A 19175-nucleotide genomic window follows, 5' to 3' on the forward strand; every position below is an offset into this window, starting at 1 on the left:
ATTCTCATAATATATCCGCCGGAAATGATATTATTTGAAATTTGAAATTTAATTATGTTCATTGTGATTGTTGATTATCGTTCTCATAATATTTAGTGCGTTATAACAATGAATCAACCCCGGCCCACAAATCACACACATGCCAATAGAAGTGAGCAAAAATCACTACAGGAAAACCCGCTATTACCGGCGGAATATATCCGCCGGTAACATGTGAAATCCAACGGAAATTTGGAAAAAAATTCGTCGGAAAAAATTCGTCGGAAAACCAATAAAAAATTATGTCGGAAATTCGTTGAAATAAATCCGCCGGAACTCCGCCGGAAATTTTGTCGGAAATGAGATATTTTCCTGTAGTGAATAATTGTCATTGAATTCCTTCGAATTGACTAACTCAAACCAAATCAAATTGATTATAATGAGAATCACAAAACAATTTTTCTTTTATATAAATTATAATGGAAGTAAGGCTAGTTCGAAACAGCTTTCTCACCATTTTGTTTTTTGTTTAGTTAATTTTTTTTTGTTGCTTTCTCTTTATTTTATAGATTCTTTTTTTTTGTTGTGGAAAATTGTTCATTAAAATCAGGCTACGTTGCTTTCCTCATAATAAATTCACAACAAATTTTATAAAAAGCTATAGCCATATCAAATAGACTTTAAGGTTTCGTTTGGTATAGCTTTTTTACTTTTTTCTAAAACAGCTTTCTAGTATAAATATTTCTTAAACTTGAAATTTTTATAGTAAAAAACTATTTTAGAAAGTCTTAAAAAACTATCCAAAATAAAGCCTACGTCATTAAAACTTAAAATAAGCCTATTTTATAGACTAAGTACATCATTATTAAAATTAAAAAAAAAAAGAAAAGAAAAGCGTGCGCATTCTTTTCTAGAAACTCTAATCATTTCATTCCACAGTAATTATTACCAAATTAACAGATTAATCAAATCAAACCCTAAACCACTTGATTACTTAAACTAATCCAACGCTTAATCCTTCCTTCTTTTCCCAGAAGAAAAAGTTTGGCTTTTCTTCTTCAGGAGTTAAAAAAGCACTTTATTAAAAAAAAAAAAAAAAAGAAGAAAAAGAAAATTATGAGGATGAGCTCACTTGCCTTTTAGCCGCAGAGGGGAAAGAGGAGTTGTGGGGCCCGAGATGGGTGAGCCCAGAAATCAAGCCCGTGGCTCGTGCTTTTAGCTTGCCCGCGGGGGCCAACCACCCAATACGGCTGCGCCTCATCGGCCCAGCAACGCGTGCGTTCGTGTCGGCCCTTCCCGCCCGATAAAGAAAACAAATTATTCACGTTATTATTTTTTTTTTCTGGAACAATAAGAGAGAGAGAGAGAGTAGAAAATGGCTATTGAAGCTTATCCATATAGATCACTTCATGTGAATCCCACCAATGGGCTGTAAGAGGTTTCTCTCTCTCTCTCTCTTCAAAAGGGCCTTCCTTCTCTTTCTTTTTCTCTCTCTTCTCTCAAAGCTACCATGATTGATTTGATTTTCTTACTGTTGAGTGCATTCTTAGGCAACTGCTCAAAATTATTTAGACATGGACTGACAAAATAAGAATGAAAGAGCATATCCTAAACTTTAAAAAGGTGAAACTTTTTTTTTTAGGGGCATGTACCCGTTGCACAACGCTGGAGGAAGTACTTGACGGAGTAACTAATTCCTCGGCGGGGCCTAGCGGCAACCAGCCCCATAGGCGCTGGATCACTCACGTATTTTCTCCCCACATTAGAGTCACGCCGCTTGAGAGGAGAATCGAATGTAAGTTGTGGGTTCCCAATCACGCTTGCCCACCAACCCAACTAAGCTTGGTGTGATATGAAACTTTCATATTGCATAAAATTTTAAGAGATTTTATCACATGAGAATGATTAGATGGATTTGTATTTGCATTTGTCAATTTGTTAGAATTAAATTATTATTTTTATCATGAAAATCAAATTAAATTATTATATTCTAAAATATAAATTTAAATTTCAATTATATTTTCATTTTTATTGACTTAAAGGGGGTTTTTTTGTTAGATGTAATGCATAATGAAATGTTTTTTAAATGCATGCATTTTAAGAATTAAAGTATTTGATTGGGGGAATTTTAAATGTAATGTAATTCATTTGTGATTTTAGAATTTACTCTTTAGTTCAATTCGATGTATTTAAAAATTAATTAGGTTTGATTGGTTTTCAATCAATGCTGCCACATGTTACCACCACCAACATCTTTGTTGTAGGCTACAACCTTCTGTCACTAACGACGGACGATGCCCGTCGTTGCTAACTACTGTCCACCACCGCTACAACTCTCTCTAGCCACCACCTTCCACCCACCCCACCTTTGCGAAGTTGTCCACTGTAGTCGTTGCATGCCAGTCACCACCATCGTTCAGCTTTGCATTAAGTTAGTAGCTTCAAATCAATGAGAAAAAAATAATCAAAAAATTTTAATTTACACATCTAAATAATTTTAAATATTTCAAATAAATTACATTCCTTTTATGTTATATTCTCTTTTAGTTAGTTTTTTCTTAGCAAACCAAAGAGTTCTTTAGTTTTAAAACTCAAAGAAAAAAAAGCACCTTTAAAACCAATATGCTAGATATATACCTATAATAAATTATTGGAATAATTAATAAAATAAAATTGCGCACTTACATCGAAAATTATCTATGATTGAATGTAATTTTTTTTATTAGCTGTAAAAGGTACAAAATAATTAAGAAAAATAGTTAAAAGAATATATTAAAAAAACTGATAATTATACCGACATATCTTCTAACAATTAAAAGCCCCTCAGTACCTAAATAATGCCTTCACATTTAATGTCCTAATTAAAGCCTCCCGGTTCGATTAGACCGCCATCTGCAATGGTCAATTAAAAATTTGAACCGCAGAGACTGGCTTAGTGGTTAAAATATATTATTTATAAAATAATACTACACTTAAAATATATATTTCATTTTTTTTTGGGGAATATATATTTAGCAATTACGAATATTTCTTATTTATTGTGGCCATATCTTTTATGAACCAATTAAAATAAGCATATATGCGTGGTTTATGCTTTTCTCATTGGTCTACATAAGTTTTGATAATAATAAATAAATAAATAAATGTAATTTTTTAAAAAAATTATATATTTAATACATGCTTTTCATGTATTTACAGATCTACAATTAAAAAATACTTATTTAAAAGCGCTATATATATAAGTAAAAATAAAATTTTGTGTGTTATTTAAATAAATCAAAATTATAAGACGACTCTCTCTAATCTTATCTTATCTTCTACTGGAGCTATTTTAACCTTTTCACATATATGCTCATTTCCCCTGCTGTCTCCAAAGGTGAATGAGTAAATCTACTCATCCACTTGGGCATTCTCATCTCCGCGACGCATAATTTAAGTATGCTTCTCTTTTAATGACCAATATTCTGTACCATAAAACATTGCAGGTCTCACCACCATCTTATAGAATTTTTATCTTAAGTTTGAGGGGTACTTTTTTATGGTACGTCTGATGAGCTAACGAGATAAATTTGAGTAAGCCCCCGTTCGACTTATTAGGTCGTGAGTTTATTGATTTAAAAATTACTAATAGAAAATATAGTTAAAATTCATAAGTTTAAATATAAAATTATTTTTTATCATTTTATCACAATAAATGCTTTAATAAAAAATACATTATCTCTTTTTATAATACATGAATCAACTTGAACTAAATTGAGCTCAATTTCTAACTTAAATTTGATTAATTAGTCAAATTCAAACATAAAACAAAGATAATTGATGGGCCTATTTATGACAGCTTTTTAGTTGCTTTGTATTTAGACACAATAATAATTTTGCTTGGAAAATATTTTTTTTATTGCTTTAATAAATTTCTATAGTGAAAAACTACTTTATGTAATAATAATAATAAAATTATTTTCTCTATAATAACTTTACAATCAACTTTATAAAATACTATAACCTTTCTTAGTATATCCATTGCAGAAAAATCGTCCAGTTCGAACGACAATTTCCGGCGGAAATTGTTTATTTTCGAAAATTCCGACACTCACCCTATTGCCATCGATTGTTGCCGATAATTTGACCACCGGTAATTCCGACGGTCAAAGGACCGGCGGAAAAATCATCAGTAAATATTGAAATATAGATATCTAAAATTGTATAATGAGTTGCAACAATGATTTTCCTAAAAGCATTTATTGCCAATTCCAATTTTCTGAATCAAAATTGTGCTATGATGACTTTTTTTGTCAAGTAGCAGGAAAATAATTAGCCCAGCATTCTGTCCCATGTATCTAGCCCTGATCATAAAAGTTAGTAGATGTGGTCTCATACAAATAATTAAGTGGTAGATGCTGTCACATCTCTCTGCGTCACCATAGAATGCAACAATCCAACAGTTTTCTTCCGAAGTTTACAAAGATAAATGAACAGAACTGTACAGTTTATTTTAGTTCAAATCTGATTAGTTAACATATGTGTGGAGCTCAATTTTCTTAGAATTTTTAAATAAAGTTGATATTAAATTTCTTTTTATTTTTTATACATATTAGATATTTTTTGGTAGGGAGAATTATTTTAGAGCCAATGAGCTCATCGATATTGATAGCAGCGTGTTTTTTTGACTTGTGAGAAAGTGGTAGGCATCATGAAGATGTAAATTGGGAGGTGTTGAGTAGGGGTGTCAAAAAAGGATTTCGGATTGGGTTCTGATCGAATCTGGAACTGATCGGACTCAAACGGGCTGACTCTAACCCAACCCGGTTATATATATGGGTCGGAAGTGTAGACACGGACCCAACCCATTGGGTTACCAGGTTGACCTGATCAAATACGGATGGACTGCAACGGCGGGAAGGCAGACGGTAGGGCTCTCGTCAACGGCTGGATAGTCGGGCAATCAATGCAATGCGCAGATAGCGAGGCCAGCGGGCAGTCGACGTGACTCGCGGGAGGGACGACGAGCAGTCTTTGCGACAGGTAGGATGGCAGGCAATCGAATGACGCGTGAGCAGCTCGGACACGACACGCATGCAACTCGTTTTAAACAGGTTTTCGAGTTAACCCGTCGGGTTTCCAGGTCAACTCAAACTGGACCCTTTTTTTCAAACATGTCGAATTCTGGAACCCGAACTCGACCCATTTACGAAATGGATTGACCATAACCCGAAAATTTGATCTGAAAATTTTCTTACTCTTTTATTTTTGGGTCATGTCAAATATTGAGTTAACCCGTCGGGTTTCCAGGTCAACTCGAACTGGACCCTTTTTTTCAAACATGTCGAATTCTGGAACCCGAACTCGACCCATTTACGAAATGGATTGAACATAACCCAAAATTTTCAGATCAAATTTTCGGGTCATGTCAAATATTGACACCTCTAGTGTTGAATTTTTTTTTACGGATGACTAACTAGATCAATGAAGCGGAGTAATGGGAGATTAAGGTTTTATTTGACATAATTTTCTTACTCTTTTATTTTTAAACCGCAATGATAGTTTCTTTTTTGTCACTATATATATGTATATAATATTTTTCTTTGTAAAGATATTTTTTCTATTTTAGTATGAAACTTTTATTTTAATAATCAAAAGTGAAATAAGAAAAAAAACATAGAGTAAAAATGGGGGAGGGGGATTTAGTGAGACAAAATGAAAAATATTTAAGACAAAAGAAAAAAATATATTATACATATTTTTTGCTAATAAAAATAATTTATTCTTCCATATGATTATGAATGAAATAATTTTTTTTAAAATATTCTCTTATAATCTTCATTAAATTGGATCTTTTATTTATTTTTTTCAAAGATGATGGGCTGCCACAGATTTTTTTTTTCTTTTTCAAAGGTGATGGAATCTTCTAGTTTTAATTATTCAAAACTCTTAACAGAATAATACATTGTACTATGTCATGCTACTGGAGCCCACTTCCACATATCCAAAGCAATAATTACAACACTGGTAAAAAAAAAAAGATTCAGCAGCATTCCGAGTTAAAAACTTGAACAAGACTTGTTCCGTAGAAAAATTATTAGGTGTGGAGTGCGCACTATCCGCATAAGTATTGAGTATTTAAAGGTACTCAACAGTATCTAGTGCGGATACCGCTAGGTACCCAATACTTATACGGACGGTTCTCCCCGTCCGCACTCTGCACCTAATAATCTCTCTGTTCTGTAACTTCTCAAGTGAGGATTATTGCTGTAGATTAGTGGTCTAATTTATGTTTAACTTCAAATTTTAAGCATAAACGTGATTAGGTTGGTGTTTTCACATCATTTCTTTGAAGTGTGATTAAGGTTTGTTTCTGACGGCTTTCTTACTACTTTATAAGCCGCTTTTTAGCACAAAAATTTCTAATTAAAGATATTTTTTAACTGAAAATTATTTTAAAAAGCAGCAAAAAACCTAACATAAATGAAGCCTTAATGAAATACTCATAATCTTTAAACAAATGAAATATTGAGGAACTTAAGCTAGTAAGTAAAGGTCATAATGTGCTCTTTGGTTTTTGCTTAATTATGATAAAATAAACTAAGATTTTGTTTGGGACAACTTCTTTGTTGCTTTTTAAAGCGGCTTTTTAGTACAAAATTTTCTTGAATTAAATTTTTTTTATTAAAATAAGAATTTTTTATACTAAAAACCAGTTTTATTACATAGTAAAAAAGCTGTCACAAACTAAGCCTAAGAGTCATGGGAGATTGTTAATGTTAATTTATGAAGTCTATTATTTTGTCCTACGGATGAAATGTGCGACGTATGTGAATCAACCTTCATGATAATGATGTCAGAAGGGTTGAAGGGGGGCAGAGAACCCCCTACAAAGCAATTTAAAGGCAATCCCTTAAAAGATATCTAACATCTATAATTATTTCATTAAGAGTTTTGAGAAATTTTTTTATCTTTTTTAGCTGCCATAATTTTTTTCTTTATGAAGAGAATAAAGTTTCATCTTCTATTGTAAAGGAGAGATCGGGATTGTATTTTCGCCATACTAAAACCTATAGCAACATCAACGCAGATGCAGCCATCAATTATGTGAATCTACGTAAATTTCTTAAGTTTTGTTGGACATTGATTTTCTTTTTTACTTCTATATGCTTGAATTAAGTATTGATATACCATATGAAATATTGATCCAAGCTATACATATCGGACTGCACTTTTATATCATCCACAAGAAGAGATGATGCTCTATACGCCTCTGCTCGTAAATATACTAATTTATATAAGAACACATATATCGTCTCATAAAGATAAATATTTCAACAATTTTTTTCTTTTTATTTTCTAGAATATAAGAAAATGAATAAATGAGATGAGATAGTGAGTTATGACCACATATTTGTCATAATTATAATGTATAAATCAAAAGTAGAGTTTTTGAATAATAAAACATCATGCTCGATCTTTATCAATGATGTGTCACATCTCTTATTCATGTCCCATCTAAATTCTCACATTCATTTTTGTGCATCAACATCCCCTCTCTCTCTCTCTCTTTCTCTCTCTCTCTCTCTCTCTCTCTCTCTCATCTAGATTTACAATCCTATTATAATTATTTTAATGAAGTATATGACAAACTTAGTGTGTGATTTAAAAGCTATTTTGGACATAAGACAATAATATATGGCTGAACCAACTTATAATGATCATAAGAATTTCAGGGCACATGTGATGTACCATGGCAGGTTTAGCTGTCTCCTTGATGATTCTTTTGTAGTATTACTCTAATTTTTTTTTTCTGAATTCATAGAATAAGTGGCTCCCCTTATTTTAACACTGTCCTTGGCTGTCACTCTCCATTGTCATCTTTGCCCTTCCAGCCTTTGCCTAAGCTCTGCAATTGCTAAGGGACTGAGATTTGTTTGATATGGCTGAGGAGCCCACTCAAATATTTTTCTAATGAAATAGAGACCCCTATGAGGAGAATCTTAAATCCTCTCCTCCTTTGCCTCTTTAGATTGAGAGAATAAGGAAGGTTGGCTCTTGTTTTTGTCCAAAGACTTGAGCTTGAGAAGGGGATCAAATTTCCATGTAAGGATACAACTCTGGTCTTCTCTTCTCTCTTCTCTCTTCTCTCTCTTGCCAAATAAAGGGATTTGAGCTAGAAGAGGAATTATGGAGTTTTAAAGGTGAGAGTTGGTGTTTTAGTAGATTAAGTTCTCTCTTTCTCTTTCTAATTTCAGTCGTATTGCTTGAAAAGAATTATGCTTTTCTTTGGTTTTTGGGGCTTATGTGTGGTTTATATGAGCTTTATTAGAGTTTCAAGCTAACAAACAACTGGTTTGGAACCTTTATCTTGTCTCTTAAATTTCTGCAACAAATCTTTTCTTGCAGGGTTGTTAGTTGCATTTCCCTTGATCTCAAATACCAGAACCAGGAAAGTTTTTTGCCTTATTTGTTCATGTGAGCTGACTGTCCGATCGATCCCTTTGCTTGGCTAATTTCAAGTCATATAAAAATTCTTAAGGCTTTGGTGTTTTCCTTGATCTGATTCCTTCAATCATAAGTCATAGAACTTTTAATCCTAGAGAACCACAGGGTGAACTGATACTTCCACACGAAGTCATTTCATTCCCTTAAAAAAATTTCTCTTTCCTTCATCTGGTTAGAAGTTTAGAGACAGTGCAAATCAAATATGAGAAATGATCATATCTGAGAGCTAGTTTTGGTGCTCAAGTTGTCTCTAATATGATCTGAAAGTCATGAATTTGGGTCATAAAAATAGTCTCTAAGTCAGGAGAGATTATTCTGTGCGAACACCGAACACAACTTATCATCCAGAGACAAATCAGATGCAGTCACGTCATCCAGTACTAAGCTCGGTACCGAGCTGCGGTATCGAGTAGGAGGTGATGTGATGCATTTTCATTGGGTTCTAGATGGCATTCGGCATCCGCACAGAATAATTTCATCCTACTTCATACCTCTATTGTCAGGAGCTTCCTGCACTGAATTAAGCCCTTTTGCCTGCAATAACATCTGGGAGCGAGCCTATAATAGTGCTCAAGTTGCCTCCAATATGACCTGAAGTTATGAATTCTAGTCACAAAAATAGCCTCTTTAAACCCTGTATTATCAGCATCTTCATGCACTAGATTAAGCCCTTTTATCAGTGATTGTACCAAGGGTATATTTTGCATAGACTTCCATCTTATTAGATGAATTTTGCACTGCAATAATCTATATTGATAGCCAATTTATAGCAATGAACACTAAAAATTCATCAATAATTGTACCTAACTTGAAACAAATGCAGGTGTTTTATCTTTATTCAATCAAATGGAAGAATCAAGGAATTGATAAACAGAATAAGGCCATGTTCTGAAGTCAAGGAGTTGATAAAAAGAACAAAGTTCAATGGGGAAGTTTCTGAAACAATATGACAGAGAATACATGAAAATGGCCATGTTAAAGCATGAAGAGACCTTCAAACACCAGGTATGCTAAATTTAATAACATTTTCTTCAAATATATTTTCTCAAAAGCCTAAAAATTCCAAAATACGCTTTCTATAACTCATACAGGTCCATGAATTACATCGACTTTATCGAATTCAGAAGGTTTTGATGAATGATATGAAGGCAGAACTGAAGAAGCAGCAGGCTTCATTCAATTCAGAAAGTAAACCATTCAAGAACTGCACAGAAAAGAGAAGACTGAATCAAACACTTGATCTTGAACTAAATGCAGAAGAATATATTGGAAAAGAAAGCAAAGATGGGATTCCAAAAGCTGAAGAAGAGGGAGAACTTGAGCTGACTCTGGCTACTGGAAGCAGGAGGAGGAAGAAAGAAGAAACATCTTTCACTTCAGATTCTGGAGTAAGTTTCTCATGGTCTTCAGCTGATTCAAGTGGTGTGAAATTAAAAGGGAAAGAATGGGGATTGTTTCAGGTGAACAGCTTTCAAAGTGAGAGGAAGAGTTCTTTTGATGTTGAAGAACAAGTGAGGCAGAATAGTATGAATCAGCCACCTTGGCTCATGCAGTGTTTGAGTTTGAACATGACATGATTAGCCTTTTTTTATGATCATTTTCAATATAAATATGCTTGTTTAATCTTAGGGATCATATTTTTCTTGAGTGAACAAAGCTAAGTATTGCTATTTGAGATGAAACTAACCTATGAGCTAATCTATTGGAGTATTTAAATGTCTAGCTCAGTTGAGTTTGAGCTGAGCTGCAACTTGTTTCAGAGCTTCAAAAAATTTCTCAAGCTTTTTTTTAATAAATTTAAAATGTTATTAATCTACTAATAAAAGAAATTTGGATTGCTTTTTAAATGTTATTAAACTACTAATAAAAGAAGAGCATAGAACCAAAAGACTATATGAAAGATATTTTTTTGCAATCAAAGAGAACATTTAAAACTTATGGAGGGCCTTAGTTATAATTTCATGTCATATTCTACTTCATTTGATAATGAAATATTGATAGCTATGCATGCGATGCTCTAACTTCAAAGCAAAAGCTAAAGATAGATAAAGACTTAACTTTATTTGATGTGAAAGTCAACGGCCATAATCTAATGAGAGAATCTTTCAGCAGTTTATACTTCATGATAATGATAGGTATAGATGCTCTCAAAAATAAATGAAAGCTGTCTCTAATCTAAGCTGGTTGATAGCTTTAGGTTTCGTTTGGAAGAGCTTTCTTACTGCTTCGTAAGTCAGTTTTTAATATAAAAAATTTAAATTTTAAGCTAAAAAACTGTTTTAAGAAGCAAAAAAAAAGCCGTCCCAAACGAAAGTTTAATTTTATTTATGAGATCTAAAAGTTGAGATTGATCTGAATAAATTTTTTCATGATGTCATTTTGATTCTTATAAGCTGTAGATATTGAGATAAACCATAAATCCTGAAGACAGAGAGGTAAGACAATGATTGTTGTTTTACAGATAAATACAATGATCTCACTATGCTAAATCTATCAACAAAATAGAAGAAAAATTAATAAGATTGAAGGTGGAGCATAGGCATCTTGATGAAGTCATCAAAGCTTCAATATTCAATCCAATTTTTTTTTAAGCTCGATATGCTTATCCAAATCAAAAATATTTTATGTAAAATTAAATAGGAAGAAGTAGACCATTTCTGGTCTAGATTCATGAATGATGAAGTTGATAGCCTAAGAAAGAAGCACTGCATAGAAGAAGATTTGACTGGACATTAACAATATATGAGTACTATTAATGTTGCTTTAATAATCCAATTTGAGTACATAGTCCTCACTGGGAGGATTTACCACAATAAGCAAATAATTCTTCTACGAAGGGCTGCAAGTTCAGCTTTAAAGTTGAAAATCAGTTCAGATAAATTTTGGTTTCTGTTGGCCTCAAATTGCACCGAGAGAAAGAACCCCATAAATTATGCTGAGTTCTGAGATTATTTAAAATTCAAGCCAACTCCTAATCATACTGAGAGAGAGAGAGAGAGAGAGAGAGAGAGAGAGAGAGAGAGAGAGAGAGATTAATGTGTACATATGAACTTTATATGTTAATTTACTTGAATGATGTGTATTTGTTACATCCTAGAACATTCGTGGCGGAAAAGAGATAACGAGCTTAACGTTTTAACTTTGAACAAAGATCCAACATTCATAAGAGACGCCAGAATTTTTACATTGAAAATCTTGAGAAGGGGAAAAATAACAGTCTTGCCCAGTTGAAAAGAATCCACTAGAGTTTGTAGTTGATTACAAATGAGGCTCTTCCTTGTGGAAATGCCTTAGCCCAATGTAGCAAATATACGTCATAACGAGCAAATTACATGGTTGGAGTAGGAATAATCCAATGACAAGAAAGTTATTTTCAAGAGCATGTTGGTTTATTTGTTTGGTCATTAGGATAGTAGTCAAGTGACGGTGGTCGAGCTGAGGGATCGTAGTTGGCTGGCAATGATGGTCGGAGGGACCGTAGTCGACAGGCAATGATGATCGGGGGACTGTAGTCGGCAGGTAACGGTGGTCCGAGGGACCATAGTCTGGGGGAGACAGAGGTTAGAAAGACTATAGTTGGCATTGTGGGCAACTGTGGTCGAAAGGACCATAATCGGGGGGCGACCGAGTTCGGAGGGACCTTAGTCGGTGGCTGACAGAGGTCAAAGAGACCATGGTCGGTGGCTGACGGAGATTGGAGGGACTTTAGCCTGCTAGCGATGGTGGCAGAGGGGCCATAGGCTACCAAAGACGGTGGTCTGAGGAATTGTAGCCGACTAGCAATAATCATCGAAGAAATTGTATCGGCGGGCGACGTTGGTTAGAGGGACTATAGTTAGTGCACAATGGAGGTCAGAGGGATCCTAGTCGGTGAGGGAGGGAGGTCGTGGGGACCCTAGTCTGCGGGAGATGGTAGTCAGAGGAACCTTAGTCGGCAGGTGTTGGTGGTCGGAAGAACCATAGTCGGCGGGTGACGGTGGCCCGAGGGACCTTAGTCGGCGGAAATAAAGGTAGAAGGGACCATAGTCGGCAGACGACAGAGGTTGGAGGGACCATTGTCTACGGGCGACATAGATCATAGGAGCTGTAGTTTGCTGGCAACGATGGTCAGAGGGATCGTAGTCGACGGGCAACGGTGTTCGAAGAGACCATAGTCAGCGGATGATGGTGGTTGGATATAATGTAGTCTGCAGGAAACGGTGGTCGGAGTGACCATAGTTGACAGGTGAGGGTGATTAGAGTGACCGTAGATGGTGAGAGGCAGAGGTACGTAGAAGGGACCGTATTCTACGGGCGGTGGTGGTCAAAGGGACCATAGTCGACATGCAATGATGGTTGGAGTGGTGTATAGATAACAATCGGGTTGAGGTACGGTGATGCTCAGCCATCGAGTGGTTGTCCGAAGATGGTGAGGCAAAAGTTTAGCTGAGATTGGTGGTCGGGCGGAGGTTTAATGGAGATCAGTGGACGGGCCATGGTCTGAGGATGGCCGAGTGGAAGTTTGGTGGAGATTGGCGAACGGACAGTGGTCTGGCGGTGGTCCTGCAGTTGTCGGCGGCTAGGCGATGGTTCGATCGATCGATGGAAGTACGCCTTCTTTGGTGCTTGAGTGGACCTCTATGATCATCGAAGCTTCATAGCTTTTTTTAATCTCCATCCCCAGTGTCCAAGCCCCCCTTCATGTGGGAAGTAGATGTCTATTTATAGATTTTTTGGAGTGACATGTCCCGTAAATATGAAGAAGATCTGGGAAAAATTCGGATTGCTCCATTGGACAACCCATGTTAATCCCGTCGATTATAGAATGTTTGTCAAGCGTTTATGCACCCAAATGATGCCAAAATTAAGCAATCTTGGGCTCGTTCCATTGGTTTTGTCAAGTCACTCAATTCAACTATAAGCACGCCATATTTGGATATCATTCGATCATCTAATTAATGCTTCTAAACTTTCAAATATGTTATAGTCCCTTGATTGGACCCATTTGGGCTCGGATTGAACCGATTGTGGTGCTTTTGGGTTGTCTCCTTGAAATGTTCAATTTGATTTTAAGTTTGTTGGAATTAGAGTTAGGATGGTCCCAATTTTAATTTCAAAAGTTTCCAAATTAAATATGTCTCGAGATTTATGCCCAATCAAGGTAATTTCCAGTAACGTATCCGTATTAATAAACATAGCGAGCATGTTAAGGTGTATGCATATACCAGAACTTATACAGCAATTATACAGAAACCTCTCAGATGACTAACTAGTTTTGAACAGACTCTTGATCAAATTAATTTAAGCTGTTTTGGCTCTAGCTCAATTAGATTTAAATAGAAAGAAGTTCTTTAGTGGTCATTAATAAACTCAAGCTGTTTTGAGGCTGAATCAGGTTGTTCTTTTCTGTTATCTGTAATAAGTTGGAATAATTTTACAATTGAAATTTGACTGAAAGATCTTTGGATTCATGATGAGCAGTTATTATTTCTTGCTTCAATTTGAAATGCAGAGTCTTATTATAGGTTTTATTACCACCAGACTTTTCAAACTCACTGTTTAACATATATTACCAAATAAAATCAGACTAAATGCTTTGAGTCGTACTGTTTTTTTTCCAAAGAGTTGAAGATAAGGCTTCAGACTTGGCCTATTTTTTACCATGTTTGATTACATTTTTATTGAAGAAGAAGGAAATTTCCTAGACCAACTCAAAGCATCCATTGTAACTCTTAAGATAATATGTTAAATATTTTTATGCTAAATTGGAAAAAAATACTTCTACTAGAAAAAAGTGTTAAGTAATTTAGCTTTCGTTTGGGATGGCTTTCATACTGCTTCTTAAAGCGGGTTTTTAGTACAAAATTAAAATTTGTACATTTTGTATTAAAAAACTGCTTTAACAAGTAGCAAAAAAGCCGCCCCAAACAAAATCTTTATTAAAAATGAGTTGCTTTTGTTTGATATATCTAAAAATTTTCCCCTAAGATCTTATTTTAGAAAAAATGAAGTAGCTAGTTTTGAAGATAATAAGAATTTTTGTTTTTTTTTAATTCTTCTAGTGCTTCAATCGCATGCAATCATGGACATTTGAGCATCATTTGGAGCAATTTTTTTACTGCTTTCTAAAGTAGCCTAAAAATTCTTTATTTCAAGAAACTTTTAAAAAAATTTGTACTAGAAAGCAACAAAAAAGCTATCCTAAACAAAATCTTAATTATTAAAACTAGAGATTTAGAAGATAAAAAAACTTCTCTTTTAAATGATCTATTAATTGGTGCATAATCTTCTTCCGACAATCATTAATGTTTTGGATACAAAAATTGTTGGCTTGAAGAACAAAATCAATGATTTATTTTTAGCTTCCATCTCTAGCACTAATTCTTCTATTCAATGTACTTGTTCTTGTTGCAGCTCCATAAACAAGGAAAACATTTTATAGAACTCAAAATGAGTTATAAAATGTTCAATAAAAAAATCTCTTGTTTGGCCACTCCAAAGGAAGGGAATTATTTTCAATATCATTTCTTCTTTGTTATTTAGATGATCATTGCGTTAGTGAAGATAAATCTTAATAAGATAAATCTTACTATCGCACGTTAGTGAAGAGACTTAATGGCTAATCCCTTATATTTAGGAGAAGATTGATGGCTAATCTCTATCCTTGAACTTTGGAGAGTTCAAGATATTATTTTGCAGTTGCATTTTGGTTTGCCTTCACCATTAAGATTCCTCTCAGCCCCAAGAATGTACCTTATAATCTCCCTCAAACTTTGTGCATGCCTTTCCACTCTTTCATGTCCTCTCTCCCTCCATACACAAAACTCTAAATATAGCCCGTTGGAGTTTAGGGTCCCTCCACAACTTGAGGCAATTTGCAAGCCCTACACCACTGTCCTAGCTTACCTCCAAACCTCAGCCCTATTAATACATTCCCCTCTCAAGCACAACCAAAATTAACCATACTTTGGTGTACAAAAACCCAAAAGTATCACAACTAATTCACTCTAACTTACCTTCTTCTTGAACAACCTTAAAAGCCCAAAAGTGTGTTGGAGTCAAGCACTACAGGGAAATCACTTCTTATTGGCGGTATTTTCCGGTGGAAATTGGTCTTTTTTCAGATGTTTTGGAATTTACTGGTGGCTTTCCGACGACAAATTTTTCGTCGGTAAAACCCATATGAAAAATATTTCCGGAGGATTTATATAGAAAAATTAATTGAAAAATCAAGCTACCCGGTTGCCAACTAGGTTGTTTGCCCGTGAGCGTGCACTGCCTGCCCGGCTACTCTCCTACTGCCCCAACTTGGCCTATTTTTACTATGTTTGATTAAATTTATAGTTTAATTAAAATAAACTATTAAAAAAATAAATAAATTACGAATATATGATTTTTCAAAAATTATTACAAACCGTCGGACACTCAGTAGGGAAAAAAATCGCTGAAAAGCCGCCGAAATAATCCACCGGTAATGAATAATTTTCTTGTAGTGGAGACGTGGAGTTGATAAGCTAAAATCATGTAGAGTAGCGCCTATGTGGTTGCATGATACAAAAATTTCATGGAGCTCATCAAATCGACATTGAGCACATAAAGCAAGGATTCAAAGAGTTGGAGAATAACAATTTATAACTTAAAGTGAAAATTTAATTAATTATATATATCATCATATTTATTTATAAATAATATACCAAATTTTATTATTTAAATGATATTATATTGTTGTTAAATTTATTTTAATTGAAATATCCTCATTTTATTATCGTATAAATCAACAAAGTTTGAGGCTCTTAAAATGATTAAATAAATCATTTCTTAATCTCATGTATCTTATGATGGTCTGCACCTCTGAAGGAGATTGAAGAGTATCACCTTTCATTGAAGGAGTTGAATGAGTGCAATTTATTAAAAGTTTGTGATCATTTTCAAAATAATCACAAATCAGTAGCACAAAAAAATGACAAATATGTTCAGTTAACCAAGCCGTATAAAAGAAAAATACAATCAATGGTTATTACCTCCTCATCACTATCATTACAAGTATTCACATTAATAAATAAACAATAATAAACTTAACGAATGAAAAAATGTCCAAATATTTGTTCCATATTCATACATTAAGCTCCATATCAATAAAAAAGTATTGATTGAAAAGTAGGGGTGTCAAAATCAGGTCATGGGTCAAGTTCGAGTCGAACATGACACGACCCAACCCGGTTTGCAAACTGGTCAAATATCCCAACCCGAGTTCGACCTTTTTCTCAAATGGGTTGGTCATAATTTGGAATTTTCAGGTCAGATTCAGATCCGATTTTCAGGTTGTATCAAATATTGACACCCCTACTGAGAAGTGGCATATGAGATTTAGCTTTAAAGTTATAGTTCTTGGCATGCATCAACAATGGAGGAATGAAGAATCTCAGCTTTATAGGAAGCATATATTTTCCATGCTCCATTTTCTTGATCTCTAATGGTAAAGTATATGATTCTACTTATTAAAGATTGTCTTTTGGCATATATTCATATTAAGCTCCTTTTCTTTCCTTTTAGAGGTAGAATTAGCAAAAGCATTAATAAATATATTAGATGAGCACATCAAAGTTCAAAAAACAAAAAAGATAGCTAGCTCAAAAAGCTTAAGGAAATCATTTGAATAAGAGCAAGAGACAAGAGTATAATTAGTAAATTACTTGTGTTATGCTTCTATGAAGTATCATTTTTTTTTTCAATGATAAAATTGTTATAAGAAAGTTCTTTATTTTTTTCTACATTTTTATTTTATTTTGAAAGTATTGAATATGGGGAGACTTAATATATTTTCTCATTCTTCTAATGCTTGTCTATAGCACTTGCATGCTGAGGAGAGTGATGCATTAATGGGATAGTTTCTTCATTAGCTTGAGGAGCGAAGGATTTGACTAGCGGAAGATAGTGAGTGGTGGAATCATAATTCTCAAGAGCATTAGATATAACGTAGGTGATTGGGGCTGAACAATGTAAAAGTTATCTGCATGCTAATTACTTGAATTTAATATTTCTTGTGGTTGTAATTTAATTTATATAACACATATAAATTTATAGTTTGAAATAAATAAATAAGTGCAATAATTTACCCCCTCATGGTGTATCATTCCCCTTGAAAGTCATTTATTCGATAGAAGCTATCTTTATAGAATGTTTGCTTGTGGATGCTACCACCTATGAAATTATCTAGTTCTTCAACTACTAAAGTATAAGTTGAAATTGATGTTATAGAGAACTTATATAATAAGGCATGAATGTGTGATGATGTTGAAAGCTATTGTAAAGATGTTGTCTTTGAGGAAGTTCTCTTATATTTCCAAAAGAAAAATAAAGTTGTAAGATTATAACTAGCACTTTCATTGCATCTTGCACCGAAATCTTAATTGATGCCCTTCTATTAAGATTTCTAAGGTTTTTTCTCTTAAATATCCCACCAACAAGAGCTCAACTCAAATAAACCATCAGCATGCCCACTGCACAAGTGAATTAGGGCTGCAAGTGAACCAAACGTTTGACGAGCTACTCGTTGCTTGGTTCGATTAAAGCTCGCTTGTGATCGTTTAACTAACTAAACAAACAAACTTGAACAGCATTTTAGATACTCGATCCTTAAATAAATAAGCTTGAACATTAATGTGTTCTATTCATTTATGTTTTTGAACAACATCATTTGAAGCTCGTGAACAAGCTCGACATTAAGCTTGATTTGTATTCGATTCAGAGCTCGTGAATAAACTTAATAAAGATTCGATTAATATTTAATTATAAAATTGATAAATATATATAATATAAATATTTTAAATTTATTATAACATAATGAATTTGTTTATGAACAAGAGACATTTTACATTTAAGATAATGAATTTGCTAGATTATTTGTTTAAGATGTTCATGAACAAATTTAAGGTTTGTTTGTTCAATAGATTGTTTGTTAAATATATTCAAGAACATAGCTCGTTAATATTTGTTTGTTTAAAGCTCGATAAGCAATAAACGAACCAAACATGAACCGAACTTGAACAAGGTAATAATAAACAAACGCAAACTTGAACACTCACATACTCGACTCGGCTCGGTTCGTTTGCAGTCCTAAAGTGAATTACTAGCTCAAATTAAGATTAAAAAGGTGCATTTGGGTTTGAGGGAGAAACTATCATTGAACCCTCTACTAATCACACTTTTAACATTGGGAAGTGCAACTCAATACCTTTTCGACCGAGTGTAAGGTCAAACTTATTATCAGTGCTTTTACCAAGCCTTCTTCTTCTGGACAATTTGTGTGCACCCTTCTAATATTACTATAGAAGTTGTCAATTCTTTAGAAGATATATAGGGTAGACTCCCCTTACTGGTGATTTTATCCTCAAAGGCTCCTTTCTTGTTAATTTTGAGGAGATAGAGTTGAACGCTCTGGTTGCTTCCTTTTTGTGTTCTCTTATTATGTGCCAATAGTGGTTGCTCCATGGATGTCTTTTTAGATTTTTTTTTTCTTAATCAAGCTCCATTTCAGTTGAAGCATAGTTTATCTACAATATAAGATTAGGTATGTTGGCTTTAGGCACAATTTGAATTTGTTAAGATGCTTTTCATGGCCAGAGCTTCTTTTGTTGCTTGCATAGAGCAATGTCATATATGTAGTTAAATTTTATTGTTCATTATATGCTTGATTTTTATCAGCATAATTTATATTCTTTTTTTGAAAG

The 19175-nt window shown here is 33.9% G+C and overlaps 1 protein-coding gene across 3 annotated transcripts; it reads left to right on the top strand.

The window, feature by feature from the left end:
• The first annotated feature begins 7894 nt into the window (after window positions 1-7894).
• LOC110097428 lies at window positions 7895-10156 on the top strand. Of its 3 annotated transcripts, XM_028700288.1 has the most exons (4): window positions 7895-8162; window positions 8368-8436; window positions 9290-9471; window positions 9558-10156. In XM_028700288.1, the coding sequence occupies exons 3-4, from the start codon at window positions 9391-9393 to the stop codon at window positions 10041-10043; spliced, it is 567 nt and encodes a 188-aa protein (XP_028556121.1). In that variant the 5' UTR covers window positions 7895-8162; window positions 8368-8436; window positions 9290-9390; the 3' UTR covers window positions 10044-10156. The 3 variants fall into 3 exon arrangements, with proteins under 3 accessions (XP_028556121.1, XP_020679455.1, XP_020679454.1); XM_020823796.2 differs by lacking the exon at window positions 8368-8436 and having other exon boundaries at window positions 7895-8064; XM_020823795.2 differs by lacking the exon at window positions 8368-8436 and having other exon boundaries at window positions 7898-8162.
• Window positions 10157-19175: the final 9019 nt, after the last annotated feature.

The sequence above is a fragment of the Dendrobium catenatum genome, unplaced genomic scaffold (genome assembly GCF_001605985.2).
Source record: "Dendrobium catenatum unplaced genomic scaffold, ASM160598v2 fragScaff_scaffold_1482, whole genome shotgun sequence".
Lineage (NCBI taxonomy): Eukaryota > Viridiplantae > Streptophyta > Magnoliopsida > Asparagales > Orchidaceae > Dendrobium > Dendrobium catenatum.

Bases quoted from the DNA above. Each gene is read 5' to 3' on its own strand.
- LOC110097428 (XM_028700288.1), top strand. From the start codon at position 9,391: ATGGGGAAGTTTCTGAAACAATATGACAGAGAATACATGAAAATGGCC. The intron at 9,472-9,557 runs GTATGCTAAATT...TAACTCATACAG, and splicing joins AAGAGACCTTCAAACACCAG to GTCCATGAATTACATCGACT.